This window comes from Oryctolagus cuniculus, chromosome 2 (assembly GCF_964237555.1).
Source record: "Oryctolagus cuniculus chromosome 2, mOryCun1.1, whole genome shotgun sequence".
Classification (NCBI taxonomy): Eukaryota; Metazoa; Chordata; class Mammalia; order Lagomorpha; family Leporidae; genus Oryctolagus; species Oryctolagus cuniculus.
In genome coordinates, this window is record NC_091433.1 from 178,266,140 (window position 1) to 178,292,705 (window position 26,566).

Genomic DNA, 26,566 nt, shown 5'->3' on the forward strand with positions numbered 1-26,566 from the left:
GAACTTCTGTCAGGTCCAAGTCCAAGGTTCTTAACATTATAGTTATAACTAATCTTTACTCATCCTTTAAGACAAAAACAGAATCTCCTTTAGGAGTTCCTGACTACCCCACGACAGGAGATTGTTTTTCTGTACAGTAAATACTCTAGTACCTGGATTTTACCTTTTGAGAAAGCAATGAAGAAAACCAGCTAGTTCGTGTGTGAAATTTCCTCCTACCCAGGAAGAATGTGGTGGCAAGTGAAGTCTCAGTATGGTAACAGATTTAAAACTCCATTGCAGCAAAGCTTATTAAACCCAAAGAAAGAATATACACCTTGAGAGGAGGATAATGTGTAGTAGCAACATACAGAAAAGCTAGGAATCAAAAGAATAAAATTGGCGGAGCCGTTTTTGGCAGCCTTCGTGGTGGCTTACCTGATCCTGTTGTCCAGTGCTGATCTATCCTTGCTGTATAGATGGGTGCATCACACTGTTGATACTGATGTCATTCTAATCAGTCTGCTCTCTTAGCTCACACACAATGATCAAGTCAACATTTAGTAGATGGAATAGTTTGCTTTTTGGGAAGAAATGCTGCTGTCACTTCCTATATAAATAAGTGAATTGGGGTAACATACCAGTTTTTTGGTTAGCATGAGTCACGTTTGGTGGTCGTACTGATACGGTCACTGTTTCTGGGTCAGCAGAGCAGAAGGCCAGATCCTTGAGCACTCTGAATGCACCGGGTAGCAGCACACTGGGACACTTCTTGGCAGCCACAGCTGCCCTGGTGACACCTACCGTGGTGTGATATGTAACTCAGTGCCTTCTTTGTTTAAAATCAGCTATGGGAATGTTTTTCTTAGGCTTCTAAAAATATTAATATTTAAGTTATTTAGGTAAATATATGAGAATGTAGTCTTCTACCATAGTGCTGTTTTCCTGAATGTTTGGATCTGTGGTTTTGCTAAGTATATTGCTATAAATTTCCTAGGCCTTTATCCTCCCTAACTGGTCCTACCCTCAGGGTTCATGAAACATACTTTGAATTTTGAGTTTATTTACAATTAAATAATGAATTGAGGGTCCAAAATGGTATTTCACTCTTTTGTCCTGGATGTTTGCAAAATGGAGCCATTTATTGAACATCTGTGTGGCAATATGGCAGGCAGTGTACTGGATTACATTTAATATTTTCAATATTACTCCTGTGAAGTATTTTTTTTTTTCACTTAGTTTTATTTACTTGAGAAAGAGAGCGCGAGCGAGCAAGTGCTGCCATCATTTGGTTCAGTCCTCAAAAGCCCACAATGGCCAGGGTCGGACTGGGCGTGGGTGAAGCTGGGAGCTGAGGAACAGTGTCCTGATCTGTGTGAGTGGCAGGAAGCCAGTTACTTCAGCCATCACTGCTGCTGCTTAGTCTTCAGTAGCAGCAAGTTCAGTCAGGAGCTGCAGTTGAGCATTGAACCCAAGCGAACTGAGATGGATGCGGGTCTCTTAATCACTAGGCTAAACCTCCACCCCTGAAGTATTTTTATAGATGAGGAATTTGAGACTCAAAGAAGATTAAATGACTTTTCCGTGGTCGCAGCTAGGAAAATAGCAGAGCTGGGTTTGATCCCAGAGCCGTTAATTTCCAAAGTCCCTTTTATTAGTGCACAGAGCTTAGCTAGCACATTTAGTTATGTTTAAATAAACATATGTGTGCATTTTAATGTATGTTTTTAATAACTTTTATACTTTTTTTAAACCTGTAGAACTTAATTAAATAGCTGTTCTACATTTATTTTGGATATCTTTCTTGTTGGGGGATTTTTATAAAAAGAGTATTATGGATTTCCATAATATTCTTACATGTATTATATGGATAGTTGATTTCTCTGAGATACATTTTTAATAGATTTATTTATTAAATTTGAGAGTCAGAATTAGAGAGAAGGAGAGACAGAGAGAGAGAGGTCTTCCATCGGCTGGTTCACTCCCCAGATTGCCACAGTGGCTGGAACTGCACTGAAATGAAGCTAGGAACCAGGAGCGTCTTCCGGGTCTCCCACGGAGGTGCAGGGGCCCAAAGACTTAGGGCATCTTCCACTGCTTTCCCAGGCCATAGCAGAGAGCTGGATTGGAAGTGGAGCAGCCGGGACTTGAACCAGCACCTATATGGGATGCCCACACTGCAGATGACGTTCTTACGCGCAATGCCAGAGCACCGGCTCCTGAGATACATTCTTGCCTAGTTATAACAGCCCCTCCTCTTTCCCAAATTAATTTCTATCAAAATGTTGATTCTTGCCAAAGGTTTCTTTAATCGTTATTTACTATTAAATGTGTGACTTTTCCTTAAAAGGAAAATGGCTTTGTTTTTAGGGCAGCACCATTTCCCAACAAAATCTCTTACCCTTCCGCAGTGTACGTTCTGCCTGTTCAGCAGCAGCAGAAGCTCTGCATTGTTTTCTGTTGTAAGTGTGAGCTAAGGGGACAGACATTCCTCCTGCTTAGTGGGCGCACTAAAGCTGTGCTCTGTGCTTGTTGTATTATTAATGGCACCATGCTTTTATGTTGCAGATGGCCAAGAGCTAGCAAGGAAAATTCAAGACCATGATGGCTCAGTTTCCCACAGCAATGAATGGTAAGCAGCTTTGTACTTGTGACAAGATAAGCTAAGGGTTTTTTGTTTTGTTTTGTTTTGTTTTGGGGGGGGGAGGGGAGAAGTGTAAAATGTTCACGTGAGTAATTTTCCTTAAGCTTATAAATGCGAAACTTAAAGTACTCTTGTTGAATATTCTGACAGTGTATTTCAGAGCACTGCATATGTTGTCTGTTAGGATATTATGCAGTGAGTCGCACAACTCAGTTTGTTCGTGATCTGCAGTTTCGTATGGAATATGTGCTTGCCATTGAGTAGTTAAGAATAACCCAAAGATATGTTGCATTATGACTGGAGGACAAAAAGCAGAGTGTTATAAGGTGAATATTAAAGATGTTTTTGGTAGTAAAGTGTGATTGCAAACTGATGAAGCCAGTAAAGACTCATTGAGTAACATACATGTAGATTGCTTTCCCTTTTAAAGAGTTCTGCATGTTTACATGAATATGAAATATTTCTTAAAAAATTATTTGAGGGGCAGAGAGAGCGAGCTTCTATCTGTTAGTTTGTTCCCTTATTGCCCCACTAGTCAGGGTTAGGGGTTCCCTGAAACACGGGTCCAGGAATTTACTCTAGCTCTCCCACACAGGTGGCAGCAACCCAACTCCTTGAGCCCTCACTGCTGCCTCCCAGGATCTGCATTAGCAGGGAGCTACAGTCAGAAGGCAGAGCCAGTGTCAAACCTAGGCACTGAGATGTGGCAAGCGGACATCCCAGCCGATCTCTTAATTGCCATGCAGATACTCACCCTAGTAGGAAACATTTTTAAAGAAAATGTTTAGATATTTTTAATAATGAAAAGTATGTTAAACTTTGGGAAAGGAATTAAAACTAGATTCAGAACAAATACTAATTAACTCCCCTTAATAGGTATTAAGTTACTGTGTTTGTCATTTAGAATGAATTGAGAAAATGTATTTTTAAATCACCACAAAGAAATTGTGATGCTGAGTTCTGAAATTTTTTTTAAAGATTTGTTCAGAGACAGAGAGATCTTTTCATCTGCGGTGGCTGGAGCTGAGCCAATCTGAAGCCAGGAGCTTCTGGGTCTCCCACAAGGGTCCAGGGGCCCGAGCCCTTGGGCCATCTTCTGCTGCTTTCCCAGCTGCATTAGTAAGGAGCTAGATTGGAAATAGAGCAACTGGGCCTTGAACCAGCCCCTATCTGGGATGCCAGTGTTGCAGATGGTGGCTTTACCTGCTATGCCATAGCACCAGCCCCACAGGTGCTTAATTTTTTATTAAATTTCATTAGCTGTTTGTAAAAGATGCAGGGAAATAAAGTCAATAATTTTTTTTATTTATTTGTAAGTCAGAGAGTTATACAAAGAGAAAAGGGGCAGAGAGAGAGAGAGGTCTTCCATCCGATGGTTCACTCCCCAATTGGCCGAAATGGCTGGAGCTATGCTGATCCAAAGCCAGGAGTCAGGAGCTTCTTCCAGGTCTCCCATGTCGGTGCAGGGGTCCAAGGAGTTGGGCCATCTTCTGCTGCTTTCCCAGGCCACAGCAGAGAGCTGGATCGGAAAAGGAGCAGCCAGGGCTAGAACCGGCGCCCATATGGGATGCTGGTGCTTCAGGCCAGGGCGTTAACCCACTGCGCCACAGCGCCAGCCCAAAGTCAATAATTTTTAACAGGTAAATTGAAAATAGTAATATTACAAAATAGTAAAAAAAAAAAAAAAGGATCATCATTATACCATCTTCACAAAACAATGATTTTTTTTTAAGATTTATTTATTTTACTTGAAAGTCACAGTTACACAGAGGGAGGAGAGGCAGGGTTGGGGGGGCGGTCTTCCATCCACTCGTTCACTCCCCAGATGGCCGCAATAGCCGGAGCTACGCCAGTCTGAAGCCAGGAGCCAGGAGCTTCTTCCAGGTCTCCTACATGGGTGCAGGGGCCCAAGGACTTGGGCCATCCTGTACTGCTTTCCCAGGCCATAGCAGAGAGCTGAATTGGAAGAGGAGCAGCCGGGTCTCAAACCGGTGCCCACATGGGATGTGAGCAATGCAGGCAGTGCCTTTACCCACTACGCCACAGTGCTGGCCCCAATAAACAATCAATTAAAAAAAATTCTAAACAAAATAATAGCAATTCAAACCCAGGAATGTCGTTTTTAAAAAATCACAACCAGTTTGAGTTTATCACACAAATGCAGTGATGAATTATAAAAAATCTTATTTCAGCACATTTTTATAAAACCATATGATCATCTAAGACGATACAGGGAAAGCATTCAATAAAATTCAGTAAAATTTACCTGCTATGCCACAGCGCCGGCCCCAACAATGCTGTTTTGAGATTGGTGTCTGATGTTTCATCATTTGTATCTTTTTCATTTAACTTGTTTTTGTCATAAGCCAAATTAGTGAGTTGATTATAATTGCATGTTGTATATATCTCCAGATTTAAGCTTTAGGATTTAAGAAAGTTTTAGAAAAATGAATTCTTTGCATAAAACGTAGAATCGAACTCTAATGTGTGGAGGGCTGGCACTGTGGCTCAGCGGATTAAGCTGCTGTCTATGAAACTGGCATCCCATATGAGCACTGATTTGATTCCTGACTGTTCCACCTCTGATCCATCTTCCTGCTAATGTGCCTAGGAAAGCAGTGGAAGATGGTCCAAGTGCTTGAGCCCTGCCACCCATGTGGGACACCTGGGTGGAGTTTCTGGCTCCTGGCTTTGTCCTTGCCCAGCCCAGACCCAGCTGTTGAGGTCATTTGGGAAGTGAACCAGCAAATGGAGTTCTCTCTCTGTCTCTCCCTCTCTCACTGAAACCCTGAATTTCAAATGAATAAATAAATCTTAAAATTCTAATATGTGGAAGAGTCTGTGCCAGTTAATTAAGGATGTGCTTGAGGTAAGACTTTTTGTTGTTCTGTTTTTTTTTTTTTTTTTTTTTTTACCTTTTCAGAACTGTTACTTAAGGATTAATGGGAGCATTGCTCCTGTTGTGGAAATGGTGTGGGATAATAAAGCTTGATGCAGCAGATGATTTTTAAAATTGAATCATTTTTTCCAGAATGAGTGATATATGTACATTTAAACTTAGGATAATAATTATAGTGGTAATGTATGCAACCTAAGTTTGAGGATTTTCATATCCCATAAAATTTAAACACATAAAAGCACAGTTTAGTTACAAACTTCACCCAGCATGTTAATCAGGCTTATAAACTAAATGAATGTAAAAGAAAGCAGTAGAATCCCAGTCTTCATTCTGTTTCTTCTATTCTATAAATATTTGTGTATCTAGTTCATGTAGCTCATTGCATTTTATTAAGGGGTTTCAAAAAGTTTGCAGAAAATGGAATTAAAAAATAGCATGCAAAGTGGGTATTTAGCCTAGAGGTTAAGACACCCATGTCCCACACAGAGTGCGTGGGTGCCGACTCCAGCTTCCCACCAGCATAGACTCTGGGAGCAGCAGTGCTGACCCAGGTAATTGGGTTCCTGCTGTACACGTGAGAGACTTAGATTTCATCCTGGCTCCCGCGACCACAGCTGTTGCCGGCATCTGGGGGAGTGAGCTCGCTGATCTGAGCACATACTATCTCTCTTTCTCTCTCAAATAAATTATTTTTTTTTTTACAAAAACAAGTGCTTTCCACAAACTTTTTGAGGTCCCTTGTATATAAAAGAATAATCCTGGAATGAAACTAAGAGTTTAATAACAAAGTTAATGTAAATAATTGTCTGAAATGTTGGGCAGTTAACTTCGAAGTGGTTTATAGGAATAAAAGTAGTAATTTTTAAGTTTCTGAAGACTTGATGGTAAATGTAGACTGTGTGATATCCCTACTTAGTTAATAAAACAGCTGAGGATAACTTGCATATATCTAAGGAAGTCCAATTCAGTGTTTAACATCTTACTGAAAGCAGCATTCATGTATAGCATAAAACCTTGAAAAGCAGTGTTTCCTACTCTAGGAAATCTTCAGTCACATATTAAGTTTTTGGTGTTCAGTGTGGTTGGGACTTGTCTGTAAATGTTGTTTGTCCAGATGCTCTGGCACATTCCTCAGATTTAGCCATCTGTTTACTATATTATCCCAACACTAACCATGGACTTTGTTTTTAGATTTTATTTATTTAGTTTAAATTTTTTTTAGTTTTTAACAGATTCAATATAGTTAACAGATATAACTCTTAAGCTTATAATAATATTCCTTCCTCGCTCCCTAGCCATAGATTTTTTTAGGCTATTTTTGTTCTTGGAGGGCTGCGGTGCCTACTACAGTAGCCACAAGCTACTTGTGATTTCAATTTAAATGAATAAAAATCATGTGAAAAAGTCTGTCCCTCAACCACACATCTGCATTACAAGTGCTCGAGGCCACACTTGGCTAGTGCCGCCCCATTGGACAGTGCAGTTGTAGAACCGCTACATCACTTCAGAAGCTTCTGTTGAACAGCGCTTTCTCAGGCTCTTTGATGTTTCACTTTCCATTTCCTTAACAGAACTAAATGTCAGCAGTGCATTACATTTTGACCGCTGCGACTCTGCTACTGGTGTGTTTTGCAGCAGTGGACTCATCCTTGCAATGCCTTGTTTAATCATGAAGCGTTTGCTTCTTTTAAAAACTTTAATGAGTATGTGAGCCTTTTGGGTGACAAGCAGGAGGCTACTTGAGATTTGTGGGGCTGCTGGATGCTGTCACAGTGTGATAATAGCTTGCTTCCGCCTCAGAATTGTGGGGTTCTGAAGAGTGGTTAAGTGAAGAATTTCTGAAACCCATCATGGTGCCTGTGTACAAAATGGAAGCGAGAAGAAAGGAGAGAACAGGAGCAGCCAGTGGCTCTAGGAAGAAAAAATGCCGTTTTATTTTTAGAGCTTTATTGCCTTAGAATTTTCTCAATTTAGTAATGAATTGGGGGAAGTGGATAGAATTTAATGCCTTTCTCTCTCTCTCTCTTTTTTTTTTAAGATTTACTTACTTATTTATTTGAAAGGCAGAGTTACAGGAAGGCGGGGGAGGGAGAAAGAGATTTTCCATCTAGTGGTTCAGTCTCCAAATGGCCACAACAGCTGGAGCTGGACGAGGCCAATGCCAGGAGACTGGAACTTCATTCTTGTCTCCCATGTGGGTGCAGGGACCCGAGTAATTGAGTTGTCTTCAGCTGCCTTTCCAAGTGCATTAGCAGGGAGCTGGGCCGAAGGAAAGCAGCTGGGACTTGATCTGGCACCCATAAGGAATACCGTGTCTAAAGCGGCAGCTTAACCAACTATGCCACAATGCCGGACACAGAATTTTAATGCATTACTAATGTGATTATCAGAAAATATAGTTAGCTTCTTAAGGAAATAATAGACATCAACCCCCAAGCTTACATTTTTCTGCTTTTCTCCAAGGCTCACAAATAAATACAGACTAAGATTTTTAACTTTAGGTTTAAAATACCAAACTTTTGGCTCTTGAAAAGGTTTCGTTAGTGATATATTCTAAATAAGAAAGCCAGAATTTAAAATTGGCTTGAATTACATATATTTTCAAGTCTTATGTCTATATTTTTGTTTCTCTAAAATTCTTGATGCATTAATATATTATATTTCATCGTGGTCATTTGTTTTAAAGTGTTCAAAATTGAAGGTTATTTGAACACTAATTAAATTGTTCTTTGCCATAATGTGTTAGAACATTTTTATTCTATAAATGACATTAATTGTGACAATATTTAATCATTAGTGTGTGTGATTTTCTTTTCTGGTGGAGTCTCTGGAATACTAGGAAATCTGTGAGCTCCTTTAAGGGGCTCATAATATTTAACATGATTGAATGGGTGAATATGAAGGTGAGAAGGGTGATGGCTGGAGTCAAGAGGAATTAAACGGTAGATGTTTCAGCAGGTGGGCTGAGGTGGTCACTGTGGAGACAGGCAGCAGAGGCACGGTGAAGAGGTGGCATGATGATGATGATGCTGGCAGCACTCTGTTGTCCTGGGCTGGCAATAGCCTGTCCCTGTCTGGAGGTCTACAGCCGTGTGTGTCAAGTGTGTCAAGCCTTCCTAACCAGCCCCTCAAGACTTTATTAGTCTTCAGATTTCCGGCTACAAGGCCTTCCTTTCAGGATTTGCTGGTGAGAGTGCTCTTACCAGAAAGGGAAGAGCCTAAGATTTGGATGCTCTGCCATCTCTGATTATTTAATTCTTGAAGACTGGGTTGAGTTAGGAAACGAACTCGCTGAGTGCCCTGCATGTGGTTGGCAGTGTTAGGGGCTTGATCTTTTTGTTTTAGTTTCTCTTTAAATTGGGTTTATTGGGGGTGTAATTCATCCCCTTTCCAGTATAGAGTTTGGTGAGTTTGACAAATGTACAGTTATGTACATCTGGATATAGAACATTTTTATTGTCTAGAAAGTTCTCTTGAGTCCCTTTACCCCACCCTTAGCCACTCGAAACCACCGATCAGATTTCTGTTCCCATAGCTACTTTCCAAGAATATCATATAAATGGAGTGCACAATATTTACTCTGTTGTGTCTGGTTTGTGTCACTTAGCAAAATACCTTTAAGATTCATCCCTGATGTCACATGTCTTTTTCCTTTTTATTGCTGAGTAGTTTTCTGTTGTTTAAGTATGTATGGCAGTTGGTTTATTCATGCATCTGTAGAACACATTTGGGGTAATTTCCAGATTTTCGTTTAAAGATTTGTTTATTTGAAAGCCAGAGTGAGAAAAGAGGGGGAAGGAGGAGGGGAGAGAGAGATAACCTTCATCTGCAGGTTCATTCATTCCCAAATGCCCTCAACAGCAGGGGCTAGGTCAGGCTGAAGTCAGGAGCCAGGAACTCCATTCCAGTCTCCCACGTGGGTGTCAGGAACCCAAGCACTTGCGCTATCATCTCTTGCCTTCCTGGGTGCCTCAGCAGGTGTGCTGGGTTAGAAGCAGAGGGGCTGGGATTCCAGCTGGTTCTCTGATATGAGACACTGGCCTCCTAAGCTTAACACACTGCGCCACAACATCAGCACCTATTTCCAGGTTTTAATGTTTATGACGAAGTCTGCCATAACCATCAGGACAGGTTTTTATGTGTAAGTAGGTGTTCATTTCTCTTGTTGTTTAAACACAAGAGTCTATTGTTGGGGCCAGCGATGTGACATAGTAGGCTAAGCCTCTGGCTGTGGCGCCTGCATCCCATAGAGAATCTGGTTTGTGTCTCAGCTGCTCCTCTTTGGATCCAGCTCCCTGCTATGGCCTGGGAAAGCAGTAGAAGATGGCTCAAGTGCCTAGACCCCTGCACCTGTGCGGAAGACTCAGAAGAAGCTCCTGGCTCCTGGCTTTGAATCCGCTCAGCTCCGACCTGTTGTGGCCATTTTAGTGAACCAGCAAATGGAAGACCTCTCTCTCTCTCTCCCTCTCCCTGTAACTCTGCCTTTCAAATAAATAAATAAATAAATCTTTAAAAAAAAGCTATTTGACAAAAAAAAGTCTATTGTTGAGTTGTGTGGCTGATGTATATTTAACTTCATAGGAAATTGTAAACTTGTTTTCCAAAATGCTGACTCATTTTGCTTTCCCACCAGCAATATAGAAGAATTTTCAGTTGTTTAGTGTCCTTGTCAACACTTTATATTGTCAGGTTATTTTTTTTTTAAACTTCACATTTGAATAGGCCTATAGTGTTACCTTTTTGTGGTTTTAATTTGCATTTTTTAATTGGTCAGTGATGTTGAGCTCTTGTCACATGCTTATTCATATATTTAAATATTTCCCCATTTTGTGGGGAAGGGGATTTGTTTTTTTATTGAGTAGTTCTTTATGCTGATTACATGTCCTTTATCAAATAAATTTTGAAGAAATATTCTCTCAGTCTGTAGTTTCTTTTCATTTTCTTTCTTTCATTCTTTTTTTTTTTGGACAGGCAGAGTGGACAGTGAGAGAGAGTCAGAGAGAAAGGTCTTCCTTTTCTGTTTTCTGTTGGTTCACCCCCAATGGCCACTGTGGCCGGCGCACCGTGCTGATCCGAAGCCAGGAACCAGGTGCTTCCTCCTGGTCTCCCATGCGGGTGCAGAGCCCAAGCACTTGGGCCACTCTCCACTGTACTCCCTGGCCACAGCAGAGAGCTGGACTGGAAGAGGGGCAACCGGGACAGAATCTGGTGCCCCGACCGGGACTAGAACCCAGGGTGCAGGTGCCACAGGCAGAGGATTAGCCTATTGAGCCGTGGTGCCGGCCTCTTTTCATTTTCTTAACAGAAGTTTTAGATTTCATGAAGTCCAGTTTAGCAAAAATGTTTATTTTGTACCTTTGTGTTTTGAAAAGTCATTGTATAATCCAAAGTCACAGATACTTTCTTTTGTGTTTTCTTCAAGAAGTTTCATAGTTTAACTTTTACATTTAGTTCTGTGGTCCATGTAGAGTTAATTTTTGAGTACTCATATGTCAAAAGTCCAAGGTTCTTTTCTTTATATGGGTGTTCAGCTCTTTCAGCACCATTTGTTGGAAAGACTGTTCTTTCTTCCTGAATAATCTTGACATTTTTGTTGAAGATCAATTGACAGTGTATTAGTAGGTCTGTTTCTTTCCAATTATCATCATGGCAGATAGTTTAAAACTCTTCATTAAGCTTGAGAAAATCCAATCCTGCCTTCAATGCTTGCCAGCTTTGTTACTGTGGGTAAAATATTTAATCTCTGTGTAACTGTTTCTTCCTTGAAAAATAGTGATAGTAATAGTGACTTCATAGGACTCTTGGGAGCTGTAATTGAAGCAGTACATGTAAAGCTCTTTAAAGAATATGCTAATATTCATTAGAGTCAGCTGTTTTTATTACACCAGTCTAATAGATGAAAAGTTATATGTTTTATTCAAAAAATTATTTGAAAGAGAGAGAGAGAGAGGGAAAGAGAGAGAGAAAGTTGTCTTTTATCTGCTGTTTTACTCACTAAACCATTCTAATAGCCTGGGGCCAAGCTGAAGCAAAGAACCAGTAACTCCATCCAGGTCTCATACAAGAGTCACAGGGGCCCAGAGACCTCAGCCATCTTGTGCTGCTTTGTCAGGCACCTTAGCAGGAAGCTGGACCAGAATTGGAGCAGCCAGGACTTGAACTGGCACTCCAACATGGGATGCTGGCACAGGCCATGACTTAACTCACTGTGCCATAATGCTGGCCCAAATTTAGTGTTATTTTAATGTAGGTATATTACATCTCTACAACAATTTGTGGAGTTACATAATATTCCCAGTTTATAGAGAGGGCAACTCAAGCCAAAGAAATGTGAGAATCTTATCTGCATATGTTGAGATAGTAGAGCATGGAGACTCTGGAGTTGGGCTAAGCAGGTTCTAATCTCAGCTCTGCTGCTTACTAGCTGATGACCTTGAGCAGGTTCCTTTACTACCATGACCTCTAGTTCTCTCACCTGTAAAATGAGCATGTAATACACCTCAATTTGAAGGGTAGTTGTGGGGATCAATGAATTGCAGCATATGAAGCCCCTGACATACAGTCAGAGCTCAATAAAAGTAAGATGCTTCCATCTTTGTCATCCTTTGTTGTCATTTAAAAAGTCAGTATCATAATTTTTCTAAAGCTCTACAGTAGTAGACCTGTGTTCTCTAGCTGTCCTACCTGCCTGTCTTCGTAGTCACAGGAATCCCTACAGGTTTATGTGTTTATTTTCTAAACTGATAAACCAAGTAGATTTTTACTACATATGACATACGTGGTATTTCTTTACTTGGAAAGTGTGTAGGTTTGGCTATTTTAGGCTGTTAGTTCTTCAGTACATCTGTTTCTTTATTTTTATCTCTAATCTTAAAACTTCTCTTTGAGAGGATGTTTGTAGATTTAGAAAAAAACTAGTCATTTAGGGCTCAGAAAAATTCATTAAGTCCATCTTCATGTTTAAAATGATAGATGGGCCTATTTTTTTCAGTGATACACAATCCTGGAAAAGTGCCTTTGTAAAGCAGAGTTTGATATAATTCATGCATCAAATATGTATAGGTATATATATTTTAACTGTTTCTTTATTGGCAGAAATTGAATGAATGAAAAGGTAGTCAGAAGTGAAGTACAGGCAGGCGTTGTGGTGCAGAGGTTAAGCTGCTGCTTAGAACCCACATCCCAGGCTGGGGTGCCTGGCTGAGTCCTAGCTACTCCATCTCTGATCCGCTTCCAGCTCATTTGCACCCTGGGAGACTGCACATGATGGCTCAGGTACTTTAGTTCTTGCTGCCCATGTGGGGGACCCACATGGAATTCTAGGCTCTTGACTTCATCCTGGCCCAGCCCCAGCTATTGTCGACACTTGGGGATTGCATCAGCAGATGAAAGGTCTCTGTTTCTCTGCCTTTCAAATAAATAAAAATATTTTTTAAAAGAAGTATAGATGGTTATTAGCCATGTTGAATGTGCAGAGCTTTACAAAGCTTCTTCACAGAGCTGTTATGACCAGTGTGAAGGATGGATGACAAAAAGGCTAGAAGGTTGACACAGCCCTCATCCTGCCTCTTTTCTTCCTCTCTCTCTTTTTTGTTTGAAAGAGTTAGAGAGAGAGAGAGAAGGAGGGAGAAACAGAGAGGTCTTTCATCCGCTGGGTCACTCCCCAAATGGCCACCATGTCCAGGGCTGGGCCAGACCAAAGGCAGGAGCCAGGAGTTGGGCCATATGCTGCTGCTTTCCTAGGTGCATTAACAGGGAGCTGGATCAGAAGTAGAACAGCCAGGACTCACATTGGTGCCCATATGGGATGCTGGCATTGTAGGCGGCAGCTTAACCTGCAAGGCCACCCACTACATTAAGCCCGCTCTCTTCTCTTTTTTTTTCTGCTTCCTTTTTAATTCATTCAGATGTTTGTTCAATCACGTTTACATGTTTGCTTTGTGCTGGGTACTCTGCTGGGCCTGGGGATAGAAAGGTGACCTCACAGAACTTCTGTCCTCCCAGGTTGGTCTGGAGGAAAACTACAGTGCCTCCCTGAGGGCTCTGTAGAAGTGGGAGGGGTTCTCCTGAGTATCTATAGGAGGAAACAATAAATGTGACCTGGAGGTGTCAGGGACCTCCTGGAGGAAGTGCCGCCTGCCCTCACCATGTAAGGTAAACTTTGAAATGGAAGGAAAGAGAAGGCGGGTCACAGGGTGAGAAGCAGGAATTATGTATATATGATTCTTTTGTGAAGATAGGGATATGTTGCCAGCATTCCTTTTATCCTTGGTTTTTATTTTCTATTTTTTTCTCTTGTAAATATTAAAGAAATTTATGGTAGTTTACAATTTATCTTATTTTTTTCCTATAAAATTGTTACATAATCAGTGTTCAAAAAACTTGTCAAGGTAGTACCTTATTCCAAGGGAAAATCTTATTCCAGTGGTTGTTTCCATAGCCTAAAGAAACCAATGTTTTTAATTTAATTGATGTAAATTATCAATTTAGATGTATCTCTTTCACATTTTGTTTAATTATCATTTTTAAATGACAAAGATAACAGTAACCTGAATGTGCTTTAGCACCTGTAGTGACCAAAAAATACCTTCTGAAGTAACTGATTTCCTCTTCAAACAGTTCTAACTTTTTTTTTTAAGATTTATTTTATTTATTTGAAAGTCAGAATTATACACAGAGAGAAGAGAGACAGAGAGAGAGAGGTCTTCTATCTAATGGTTCACTCCCCAATTGGCCGCAATGACTGGGGCTGCACTGATCCAAAGCCAGGAGCCAGGAGCTTCTTCAAGGCCTTCTCAACACAGGTGCAGGGGCCATCTCCTACTGCTTTCCCAGGCCATAGCAGAGAGTTAGATTGGAAGTGGAACAGCCAGGGCTCGAGCTGGTGCCTGTTTGGGATGCCTGCGCTGCAGGTGGCAGCTTTACCTGCTGTGCCACAGCACCAGCCTCACAGCCCTATCTTTTCTTTCTTTCTTTCTTTCTTTTTTTTTTTTTTTAAATTTATTTATTTATTTGAAAGAGTTACACAGAGAGGAGAGGCGGGGGGGGGGGTCTTCCACCTGCTGGTTCACCCCCACAATTGGCCACAATGGCTGGAGCTGCGCCATTCTGAAGCCAGGAGCCAAGAGCTTCCTCTGGGTCTCCCACGTGGGTGCAGGAGCCCAAGGACTTGGGCCATCTTCCACTGCTTTCCCAGGCCACAGCAGAGAGCTGGATCAGAAGAGGAGAAGCTGGGACTAAAACCAGTGCCCATATGGGATGCTGGCACTTCAGGCCAGGACATTAACCCGCTGAGCCACAGCACTGGCCCCACAGCCCTGTCTTTTCTAAGCCACAAAGATCCTGCTTCTAATTCTTCAAGGATTTAAAGTAATCCCTTAGTATTCTATGTAACAACTTACAAAAAATATTTTAAGTTGCCACCATGTATTTTTTATTAAACATTTGAACTTAAGATACTATGAATTTTTTAAAGATTTTTTAAAGATTTATGTGTTTATTTGAAAGGCAGAGTTAGAGAGGGAGAGACAGAAAGATTTTCCATCTGCTGGTCTACTCCCCAAATGGCCACAATGGCTAAGGATGGGCCAGGCAGAAGCCATGAGCCTGTAACTCCTTCCAGGTCTCCCATGGGGGGGGGGGGGGCAAGGATTTGGGCTGTCTTCTGCTGTCCCAGGCACAGCAGGAGGGAGCTGGGCTGCAAGTGGAGCAGTCGAGACTTGAACCAGCATCCACAAGGGACGCTGGCATTGCAGATGGTGCCTTAACCCAGTGCACCACAGCGCTGGCCCCAACTGTCAAGTTTTTTTTAAACATTTGCTCCTTCAGTTTGAATATCCTTAGTTCCTTAACTGCCTCCATGGAGTATTTTACGGCCCTCATATTTTCAGAGCCTTCCTCTTCTTGATCATTTTTTTTAAGACTTCTTTGCTATTTCTTTTGAAATGTGAGCTCATAACTCAGTACTCACCTTGTTTCAAAATAGTGATTTAAATTCATGTTTTCTACCTTTCTCTTGCTGGATACCATTCAAATTATACAAGAGAACATTTTTATTTTTTAATTTGAGATAGCTCTAGAAAATAGGAACAGTGCCATCAGTGTACCAGGAACTTAGAAGGCTTTCTGGAAATTAGGAAGTAGGTTAGATTGGATTCAGCATAAGCATTGGAGAATGGAGTCTTGTGAGTGAATTGACCTTCTCAGGGAACTCTAGAGCAGAGGAGGCTGGTCTTGCAGGTAGAGCATGGGACCGAGGGCGAATCAGTGGATTTCTGCAACTACCAGTGCAGTTGGAGCAGTTTCCACAGAACTCCGTCTCAGACTTTATGGATGCAAACAGAGCTTTTAGTAAGGAGGGAGATTTGTCGCAACAATCAGAATTGTAATGATCTAGCAGATGGCAAATGAGGGCCAGCATATCAGTCTGGAATTACTGGACCACAGACACAAGGGGAGTTTATTTACCCGCTAGCTGTTTCCGGTGGGCATCGTGTGGGTGGTTACTGGGAAGGTTGAAGGTAATGTGAAAGATCAGAAGGAGCCCCGCCATGTTGGTGTTGCAAGTAACTGTGGGAGGACAGGTGCAAAAGACCATGCACTTCCCTGGGTCCTTGTGTTCTGTTAAGTAAAAGCCTTAAGTCCCTGAGAAAGAGTCAGCAATAAATGTTACCACTGTGGAGCGAAAGAAAACCCTGGGCTACCATACCAGTACCAAGCAGGAAAGGAGTAGTAGAGAAAGCAGTGTTTCTTCTTGGAAGAGCAGCAGCAAAGTCCCTCCCAGGACCAAGCACAGATAGAAGGAAGATTGCCACAGGGAAGAGGGGCAGGAACACAGAGAAATCCATATACCCAAGACCCAGGTTCACAGGGTCTGCCTAAGACTGAGTGCAGATCAGACCAACAGAGAGCACATTGTGCCGTTGCTAGGCCCAGCCTCGGTGGGAGTAACGAGCAGTGGCAGTCTACACTAGAGGAGAGGCAGAAGCATGAGAGAAGGCGTCTCTGCTTCAGGCACGCAGGGAGAGAAAACTGAAGGAAGATCACCAGCCTGAGGCTCCCTCTGGTAGCACAAGGCAGTGACTGCCCACTTCTGGAGGAATTGAAAGTGTCAAGATATCCATACACTGAAGGATCCAGAGCAGCGATACAGCCTTAACTCTAATTGACATGAAGAAACAGACTCAGCATTCCGAGCTAATGGCCTGACAGGAGAAGAGGCGTGCCCATGTCCAGGTGTTGCTATTTATCTCAGTCTCTGCTCTTCTACGTGAAGCCTGATATTCAATGAGAAGCTTATGAGACACACTAAAAAACAGGGAAATAGAAATCATCGTCAAGAGCCAGAACAGTTAACAAAACTGGACCCAGAAATGGCCTAGATGTTGGCACTATTAAGCAAGGATTTTAAATAACTATAACACCTCTGTTAAGCTATATGAATGTTAAATGAGATAAAAAGCTAAACAGCAAGTATGAACAGAAGAGGAATTTCAGCAGAGATAAAACTGAGGAAAGTCAAGTAGAAATGCTGGAAGTAGAAAACATGGTATCAGTGATGAAGAATTCCTTTGGGCTCACTGGTAGCCCCAAAATAACCAAGGAAAGGATCAGTGAACTTGAATCCAGGTCAATAGAAATTGCCCAAACAAAAACACAAAGAGAATGTGTTAGGGGAAGCAGAACAAGGGTCCTAGAATTGAAAGACAGTATCAACATAAGTGTAATTCATGCTCCAATAGAAGGAAGAGAATGGTGCAGAAGAAACATTTTAAAAAATTGTATCTTGGAATTTTCCAAAAATACCACCACGTGTTTTGGTTAACAGTGTTTTGGTTAACAGTGGACCATGTGTATGGTGCCCATCGTTCCTCTAAGATTGTGTTGCCTAGTGATGCAGTGGTGACCTTAGCTTGCACAGGTACATTCTGTGATGTTTGCACAGTGACGAAATCGCCTAATGATGCATTTCTCAGAATGCATCCCTGTCATTAAGCAGCATGTGGCTATATTGAAAACATCACCGATACAGAAGGCCAGAGAACTCCAAGCAGGATAAACACAAAAGACAAAGACAGAGGCCAAGATTTTAGGGAGTTTGACATTTCCAGGCAGAAGACATGAATCCCTGGTCAGAAACAGAAGACGTTAGGACTGAATAGAGCAGCAGGTAGCATGAGTTCCACGTTCGTATTGCTTCCCCTCCAGCCCAGTGGGGCGGAGCACAGGTAGACCTAGGTGGATGCCTGCGCTGAGGTGCTCTGAGCTCAGGGAACCCTGTGATCGCAGTGCTGGCATCTTTGAAAAGACAGCCTGGACGACAGCTGTCATTGCCTCCCCTCCGAAGGCAGAACACGAGGGACTGCGGAGAATTGTCTCTCAGTAATTTCTATCGCTTGTTTCTTTCCTGTCTTGGCTTCTGACAGAGCTTGCCACTCAGTTGACCGTTCTCATTAACCTGAGGAGAAGGTGGGACTTTGCTCGCTCGTTTCATGCAGCGTTTGATGTAGGCCACTGAAGAGGGTTCTCAGCATGTGGTGTTCTCAGCTGTGGTCTCTGGGGTCATAGCCACACAAATCCCACGAACCGTCAGTGACTGTCTTGGAAAGCTAATGACTTCCTCCTTAATTTTGTATCCACCTTTCTATCTGGCCTGTGGCATTAATTCAGGTGCAGCAGATTGCATTATTTATTGTACATATTCTACTTTGGGCTACAGAGAGAAAATCTAGGATAATTCTATAACAACCCTGGGCAGTAAGTTTGAGGCTGACCTGAATGCCTTCCAGGACTGAGGAGGTATTTTGGTAAACATTTCAAAGTCTCTGTGTCTGGCCAGTGCTGTGGCATAGCAGGTAAAGCTGCTGCCTGCAGTGCCAGCATTCCATATGGGCACCAGGTTGAGTCCCAGCTGCTCCGTTTCTGACCCAGCTCCCGGTAATGTGCCTGGGAAAGCAGCATAAAACGGCACAAGTGCTTGGGACCCTGCACCCATGTGGGAGACCTGGAAGAAGCTCCTTGGCTTCAGATCATCCTAGCTCCAGCCATTGTGGCCATTTGAGGAATGAACCAGCAGATGGAAGATTTCTCTCTCTCTCTCTCTCTCTCTCTCTCTCTAATTCTGCCTTTCAAATAAATAAGTAATTTTTCTTTAAAAGAAATTGTCTTTGTGTATATTAGTATAGTTTTGGAGGGAGGCAAGTTATTGCCTGGCTTCCACCCTCAGTAGGGTCTCAAGGATGCACATGATGTGCTTGGAGAGAAAATATTTACAGCTGTTGGGGCTCCAGCTAGGATCTACATCAGAAGACACAGGTTGACAGTGCCCCTAATGTGACCTCCTGGATGACTGGTAAGCCACAGGATTATCAGTTGTCTTTGAATAATTGTGTCTGTCCTTTTTTTTTTAGGGATTGCCTGAGAGCAGTTAGTCTGACCTATTCTGTTTGTCCATATACCAGTTGCTGGAAGCATTGATTCATTACTGAGATTGGGCATAGGGTAGATTTCTGGAGGTAATATGGGGAGGTGCTGCTGTTTCTGATAGACTGTTGTAAAGTTCAGTGGAGTGGAGACCCAGTGGTAGTCAAATCCATCTGATGGGAGGTGGCAGACTGAGCAGCTAGGACAGCCACACCAGGGCACTTTCCTTGGATAGGATGTCTCCCCAGGAGCATTTCTGAAGAAGAAAAGACCATTGGTGTCTCTCCTAATCCCATACCTCTAAGAGTGTGAGGTGTTTCTGCCTCAGGCACCTGCTTGTTGCTTTCTAGCTCATGAAATCATGGTGTCCCGTTTCAGTAGCTATAACTTCACCATTTTGTAGTGATCCAGAATGGCTAGATGCAATAGGGACCAGAAGTTTACTTTTACAAACCTCTGTATTCAAAACTGAGAAACCTACCTAGGGGGTATACAAAAAAGGCCTACCTACAGTTGTTATTAGAGGAAAGAAAGATGCTTTGTGTCTAGGAATGGTAATGGCACGATCCTGAATTTTCACAGTAGATCTATTCCCCTACCCTTTAGCCCTCTACTTATTAGCCAAGAAGCAACTGAAAGGAGATGATCTTTTACTTTCCCAAGATTTTTAAAATTAACTTGAAAGATTGACAGAGAGAGGGACATACATACACACACAGAAAATATTCCATCCGCTGGTTCATTCCCTAAATGGCTGCAATGGTAAGGGGTGGTCAGGGCCGAAGCCAGGAGCCTGGAACTCCATCCAGGTCTCCCACATGAGTGGCAGGGGTCCAAGCACTTGGGTCATCTGCTGCTGCTTTCCAAGGCACATCAGCAGAGAGCTGGATTGGAAGTGGAGCAGTTGAGACTTGAACCAGGCTCCAGTATTATAGGTGGTTTAACCTCCTGCTGTACCACAACACCAACTCTGAGATGATCTTTTATTAAATATTTTTTTTATTTTATTTAAAAGTCAGAGTTACAGAGATCATCCATCCACTCCCCAAGGTGGGCATGACAACCAGGGCTGGGACAGGCCAAAGCCAGGAGCCAGGAGTTTCATCCATGTCTCCCACATGGAAAGTAGAGGCCCAGGCACTTGGGCCATCTGCCATTGCTCCTTCCCAGGGACATCAGCAGGGAATTGGATCAGAAATGGAGTGATCAGTGCACGAATCAGCACTCATATGGGATGCCAGTGTCATAGGCGGTGGCTTTACCTGCTGTGCCACAGTGGTGGCCCCTGAGATGGCCTCCTTCTAAGGACAGCCATGATCAGTGTCAGCCATCTTACTTTAAGGTGTATGAAGCAGGAGGAGGTGACAGAAGTGGAATCATGATCAGCCGTTGTTGACCATCTTTTATGATAAAAGGTATATTGATGTCAGACTGTTTATGGTTCAGAAAGCTGAAAACAACAGATTAGTCTCCAGGGCCACAATATGTGGACACCATGGGCCGACTGGTGATCAACAAAACAGGAAGATGATGTAGTGGGGGCGACTGCATAGTCAGAGGCAGAAGGGGTGGGGAAATCTCTGTCTCCTCAGTTTTTCTGTGAATTTAAAATTGCTCTAAAAAATGAAGTCTTTCTAAAAGCAATTAGGAACTGGCAGTAGTTTGAGCCACCACTGATAGCCTGAAGAGTTCTAATCTGCCAAGAGTCAAAGGGGACGGTGCTCCTCGTCCTCCTCCCCCTAGAAATCACAGGTCTCTCCTGCTGTGCTGTTCTCAGCATCAGAAACGTAGCCACACTTGATCAGCAGCTGGATTTCAGTCTAAATCAGAGAATGGGCCCTTACAATGGGAACCTACATGAATGACCCAGATAAGTCAATTAGTACTTGAAATTTGTTTTCAATTTGCAGCCCCGTAGAGGGTATCTTTAATCTGCCTGTAATTTTCCAAGTGGCAAACCAAACAGCTGGGCCATTGGCAGCAACCCCAGAATCTGAGTTCTGCCTACTGAACAGAGATGTCTCCTTTCAATTTAGCATAATTAGCTCTGGAGGTGAACAGCCACTGAGCCCAGCGGGCACCATCAGCTTTCAGCTTCTTCTCTGAATCAAGGACTTCACAGATCCCATAGCCTTACTTCAGGCAGTGGAGTGGGAATAAAGTTTCCTCTCAGAGCGGGTGCTGCCAAGATGCCAGGACTGGTGGTGTGGCACAGTGGGTTAAGCTGCCACCTGTGATGCTAGCATCCCACATCTAAGCACCAGTTTTTTTTTTTTTTTTTTGACAGGCAGAGTGGACAGTGAGAGAGAGAGAGACAGAGAGAAAGGTCTTCCTTTGCCGTTGGTTCACCCTCCAATGGCCGCCGCGGCCGGCGCGCTGCGGCCGGCGCACCGCGCTGATCCGATGGCAGGAGCCAGGAACCAGGTGCTTTTCCTGGTCTCCCATGGGGTGCAGGGCCCAAGCACCTGGGCCATCCTCCACTGCACTCCCGGGCCACAGCAGAGGGCTGGCCTGGAAGAGGGGCAACCGGGACAGAATCCGGCGCCCCAACCGGGACTAGAACCCGGTGTGCCGGCGCCGCTAGGCGGAGGATTAGCCTAGTGAGCCGCGGCGCCGGCCTAAGCACCAGTTTGAGTCCTTTCTGCTCTGCTTAAATCCGGCTCCCTGTTAATGTGCCTAAGAAAGCAGTGGAAGATGACCAAGTACTTGGCCCATGCACCCAGATGGAGTTCCTGGCTCCTGGCTTTGACCTGGCCAAGTCCAGCCCCAGCTGTTGCAACCATCTGGGGAGGGAACTGATGGATGGAAGACCTCGTTCTCTCTCTCTGTCTCTCCCTCTCTATCTAGCTCTGCCTTTCAAATAAATAAAATAAATCTTTAAAAAAGAAAAATGACATCAAAATGCTGTAAGGGCTAGGCTCACTGTGTTATTCAATATATCATTTCCATCTAGCAGACCAGGCTTTTCAAGTCCCTCTCATCTTTGTTAGGTATGGAATTCAAGTTGACCCATACCCCTCCTGGGGCTCTCAGGCCAGAGTGTCAGGAGGCCTCCTTGAAGAAGGTATTCAGGACCCAAAAGGTAACTCTGGGTAAAGGCCACTTGCCTTAGCCAGAGACTCCCGTTACTAGAATCAGCACCGCAGAGCTTCGTGCTGTCCCTGATACCCATGGCGCTCTTGCTGAGGTGTCTCACCTACCACTGCTGGTGGAGGGATTTAGTGTAGCTGGTTGTGATATGTCAATGCTACTTTCTTTGTTTTGACAAGTGTACCATGTGTGTAGTGTTAACACAGAGATTGGGTGAAGGAACCCCCTTCTGTCTCTCTAACTCTTTTGTAAATATAATTATTCCAAATTAAAAGCTTATTTTTGGATGACTCCCCAAAATTCCCAGGTAAGATCAGATCAAACCCTTTAGGATGGCATTTACTGCTAATTCCAGCCTATCTGTTTCTTACCACTTTCTCACACATGTGTGGTACCTTAGCTGGTTTTTTTTTTTTTTAAGATTTATTTATTTGACAAGCAGAGTTACAGACAGACAGACAGAGAAAAAGGTCTTCCATCCGATGGTTCACCCCCCAAATGGCCCCCTAAATGGCTGCAATGGCCGGAGCTATGCCGATCCGAAGCCAGGAGCCAGGTGCTTCCTCCTGGTCTCCCATGCGGGTGCAGGGCCCAAGCACTTGGGCCATCCTCCACTGCCTTCCTGGGCCACACAAGAGAGCTGGACTGGAAGAGGAGCCGCCGGGATTAGAACCGGCGCCCATATGTGAGGCCGGCGCCACAGGCAGAAGATTAACCTAGTGAGCCAGGGCGCCGACCCCTGGTACCATAGCTGTTAATTCTACTCTGTTCACTTAGAGTGTCTTGCACATGCCTCAGCCTCTTGTGCTGTGCCTTCTTTGTGTGAAATGTTCTGATCACACTTTTCATCTGGCAAAATTCAAGCCAAACTCCAGGGCTCTGTCTCACTCTTTCCTGATGTCTCATCCACAGCATTTATATATACACACACACACTCACACACACACACACATATTTCTGCTTCAGATTCTTCAAAGGCTAAAATTGCAGATGCTAGGGTTGTCTTCTAGAGTGTGAATTCCTTGAAGATAAGAATAATGTTTTATTCTTTTCATTGCCAGTGCTAAGCTTGTGGCCCATTTCCAGTGAATGGTATGCTGAGTTGTTAAATGAGTGAATAATGAAAAGCCTTAGGGCTACACTGTATATGGTTATGATAGAGATCCACTCTGTGTCACTCAAGTATGAAATATTATTAAATGGACATTTGTGATTCATGTTTACATTCTAGAATTTTTTGTAAGATTTGTTTATTTCAAAGGCAGGGTTATAGAGAGGAAACAGATCTTCTTCCATCAGCTGGTTCACTCCCCCAGATGATTGCAATGGCCATGACTGAGCCAGGCCAAACCCAGGAGCTAGGAGCTTCACCAAGGTCTCCCATGTGGGTGGCAAGGGCCCAAGCAATTGGGCCATCTTCTACTGCTTTCTCAGACACATTAGCTGGATCACAAGTGGAACAGCTGGAAGCCGGCATTGTGGCAAAACAGGTAAAGCTACTGCCTGCAATGCCAGCATCCCATATGGGCGCTGGTTTGTGTCCCAGCTGCTCTACTTCCAATCCAGCGCCCTACTAATGGAATGGGAGAGCAACAGAATATGGCCCAAGTGCTTGGGCCCCAGCTGCCCACACAGGAGACCTGGAAGAAATTGCTGACTCGTGGCTTCTTGCCTGTCCCAGCCCTGGCCATTGTAGCCATCTGGGAAGTGAACCAGCAGATGGAATTCTCTCTCTCCCTCTCCTTCCCCACACCACCCCCCGCCCTGGTCTCTCCTTCTCTGTATAATTCTGACTCTAAAATAAATAAATAAATATTTTTTAAAAAGTGAAGTAGAACAGCCAGGACCTGGGACTTGACCTGGTGGCGTCACAGGTGGCAGCTTATTCTGTGCCACAATGGCAACCTCCCAGAACCGTGTTTTGAACATTGTCCTGTGCACACTCTCACCATTTCTTTGTCTTTCATTTGTGTTTTAGGAGGGCCAAATATGTGGGCTATCACCTCTGAAGAACGGACTAAGCATGACAAGCAGTTTGACAACCTCAAACCTTCAGGAGGTTACATAACAGGTGTGTATTGATAAGTTTTTGTTTTATTTATGAATTATGCTCCTTTTCATAGAATGTCTTGTTACTTTTTTTAAAAAAATTTATTTGAAAGGTTATAGACAGAGAGAGAGAGAGACAGAGAGAAAGGTCTTCCCTCCTTTGGTTCACTCCCCAAGTGGCCACCATGGCTGGCGCTGTGCCAATCCGAAGCCAGGAGCCAGGTGCTTCCTCCTGGTCTCCCATGCGGGTGCAGGGGCCCAAGCACCTGGGCCATCCTCCACTGCCCTCCCAGGCCACAGCAGAGAGCTGGACTGGAAGAGGAGCAACCGGGACTAGAACCTGGCACCCATATGGGATGCTGGCGCCGAAGGCGGAGGATTAGCCAAGTGAGCCATGGCGCCAGCCCCATTACTTTCAATTGGACTGCCATCAAATTTGTTGTTTACCCATTGTGTCCCATCATTCTATATATAGGGAGGATACCTATAAAAGCTAAAATTGAGCAGTAAATATATTACTTATGATAACTTTTAGATAAATAATATGTTGTTGAAATATTTGCAGAAATGAAAATTTGAAACTCAGTGGGTTAAGTGATAGAATTCATATCAGAATTCTAACACTTCAAACATAATAGTAACTTTCTATTTTTCCTGGAACTATCTTTTTAAAGATTGATTGATTATTTCAAAAGGCAGAGAAACAGAGAGGGAGAGGGAGAAGGGGAAGGGATGGGAGGGTGGGAATACAGGGGAAGAGAGAGAGAGAGATCTTCTATCCTCTAGTTCACTACAGGGGAAGAGAGAGAGATCTTCTGTTCTCTAGTTCACTACAGGGGAAGAGAGAGAGATCTTCTGTCCTCTAGTTCATTCCCCAAAGGGCTGCAGCAGCCAGGTCTAGGCCAGGCTGAAGTCAGGAGCTAGGAACTTCATCCTGGTCTCCTATATGGGTGGCAGAGACCACAGACTTGTGCCATCTTCTGTGCCTTCCTAGGTACCTTAGCTGGACGTTCAATGGGAAGCAGGGTAGTTGGGATCAAACTTGCACTCTGATTGCGATGCCAGCATCTCAAGTGGCCCCTTAGCCCACTGCACCACACACTGGCCTTCTAGAACTGTCTTAATTGGTTTTAGGTTTGGCATAGAGAAAGATCTTTTTCTGAATACTAAATGATAGCCAAGAATTTCTGTTCGTCTAGTTTCACATGTTAACATTATACCTAGAATGTTTTACATTTATTTCTAAGATCAGTTTCCTGGAAAATAATCTAGAATTCTTACCCTTAAATGTATTTTCATAAAGCTAGCCTCTCTGTCTCTGAGCCTATACCAAGCATTTACTGTTGATGCCAGCCCTTGTTTTGAAGGACCACCAGAGCCAAAGGAAGGAAATTTAGATGTGTCTTTGAAATTTTTTTCTCTAAGGCACCTTAGTACTTTATATGCTGTTGTGTATACAATACAACTATACTCGTCAAATTTGTACTATGCCCTGTGCTATGCTAAATATATTTTATTTATCCTTTACAACAGTTCTATGAGGTAGGTACTGTTGTGTGTTTTTTGTGTGTATGTGTACACACATCTATGGTGAACTTGAAACTTAGACATGTTATATAACTTGCCTAAGATTATAAAGTATTGGTTTGGTCTTTGAAACTATTCAGCCTGACTTTGGAATCCTTCCTCTTAGCCATTACAGTTTTATGTTATTTACGTACTCCTGTAATAACTGCCCTACCTGATAGCAGGATTTGATGACACTGCTTACAGGTTAATACCAGTCTACTTGCTGTTCATGGGTGCGGAAGACCCAACATTCCCGAGTTAGAGACACTGGACTTTGTTACCAATAGCACAGCCAGCACCATGAGCATCAGCATGTTTCTTTTGGCTTCATTTGTTCCCTCTGGACCACAAGGACGATGCAGAGAGCCCAGAGGATACTACACTTGCTATGGTTGTGTTCCAGGAGAGGAACACTGAGCTTGGGGAACCTGCCAGTCAGTAAAGCAAGTTTGTTTTTTGTCCCATTGGATAACATTGTATAATTCCTCAAGATTGCTCACTGCAAGCCCAATTCTGAAAAATGATCCAGGCAGAGGAAAATTGGGGTGTTGCATTCTTGACATACACAGCAGGCCATGTAGGAATGTGAAGAAACCCATGGTGGGAGAGGGAGAGAGGGAGAGAGGGAGAGGGAGAGGGAGAGGGAGGAAGAGAAAGAGATCTTCTGTTTGCTATGCTAGTTCATTCCCCAAATGACTGCAACAGCCAGGTCTTTCCTGATGTATGTACATAGAACTCTATTATAGCATAGTATTTTTAATGATAAGTTTTATTAAATAGAATATTGTCAAGTAAGATTTCTCAACTGTGAGAAAATTCAGCTGAATAAAATATTCTTCTATCACTGATTCGTTTGTAATATAACTTCAGATGTGACTTTCGTTGTTTTAAAACATCATTGTCAGGGGCTGATG

General features: G+C 43.2%; 1 protein-coding gene across 13 annotated transcripts in view; it reads left to right on the plus strand.

Annotated features, from left to right (window-relative positions):
• Nucleotides 1-26,566, plus strand: part of ITSN2 (intersectin 2) — a 167,417-nt gene that overhangs the window by 31,863 nt on the left and 108,988 nt on the right. For all 13 annotated transcript variants that reach the window (XM_070069353.1, XM_070069357.1, XM_070069354.1 and 10 more), the window contains exons 2-3: nt 2,548-2,611; nt 24,013-24,105. In XM_070069353.1, coding sequence (XP_069925454.1) covers nt 2,581-2,611; nt 24,013-24,105 — 124 coding nt within the window. In that variant the 5' untranslated portion in view covers nt 2,548-2,580. The remainder of the gene's footprint in view (nt 1-2,547; nt 2,612-24,012; nt 24,106-26,566) is intronic.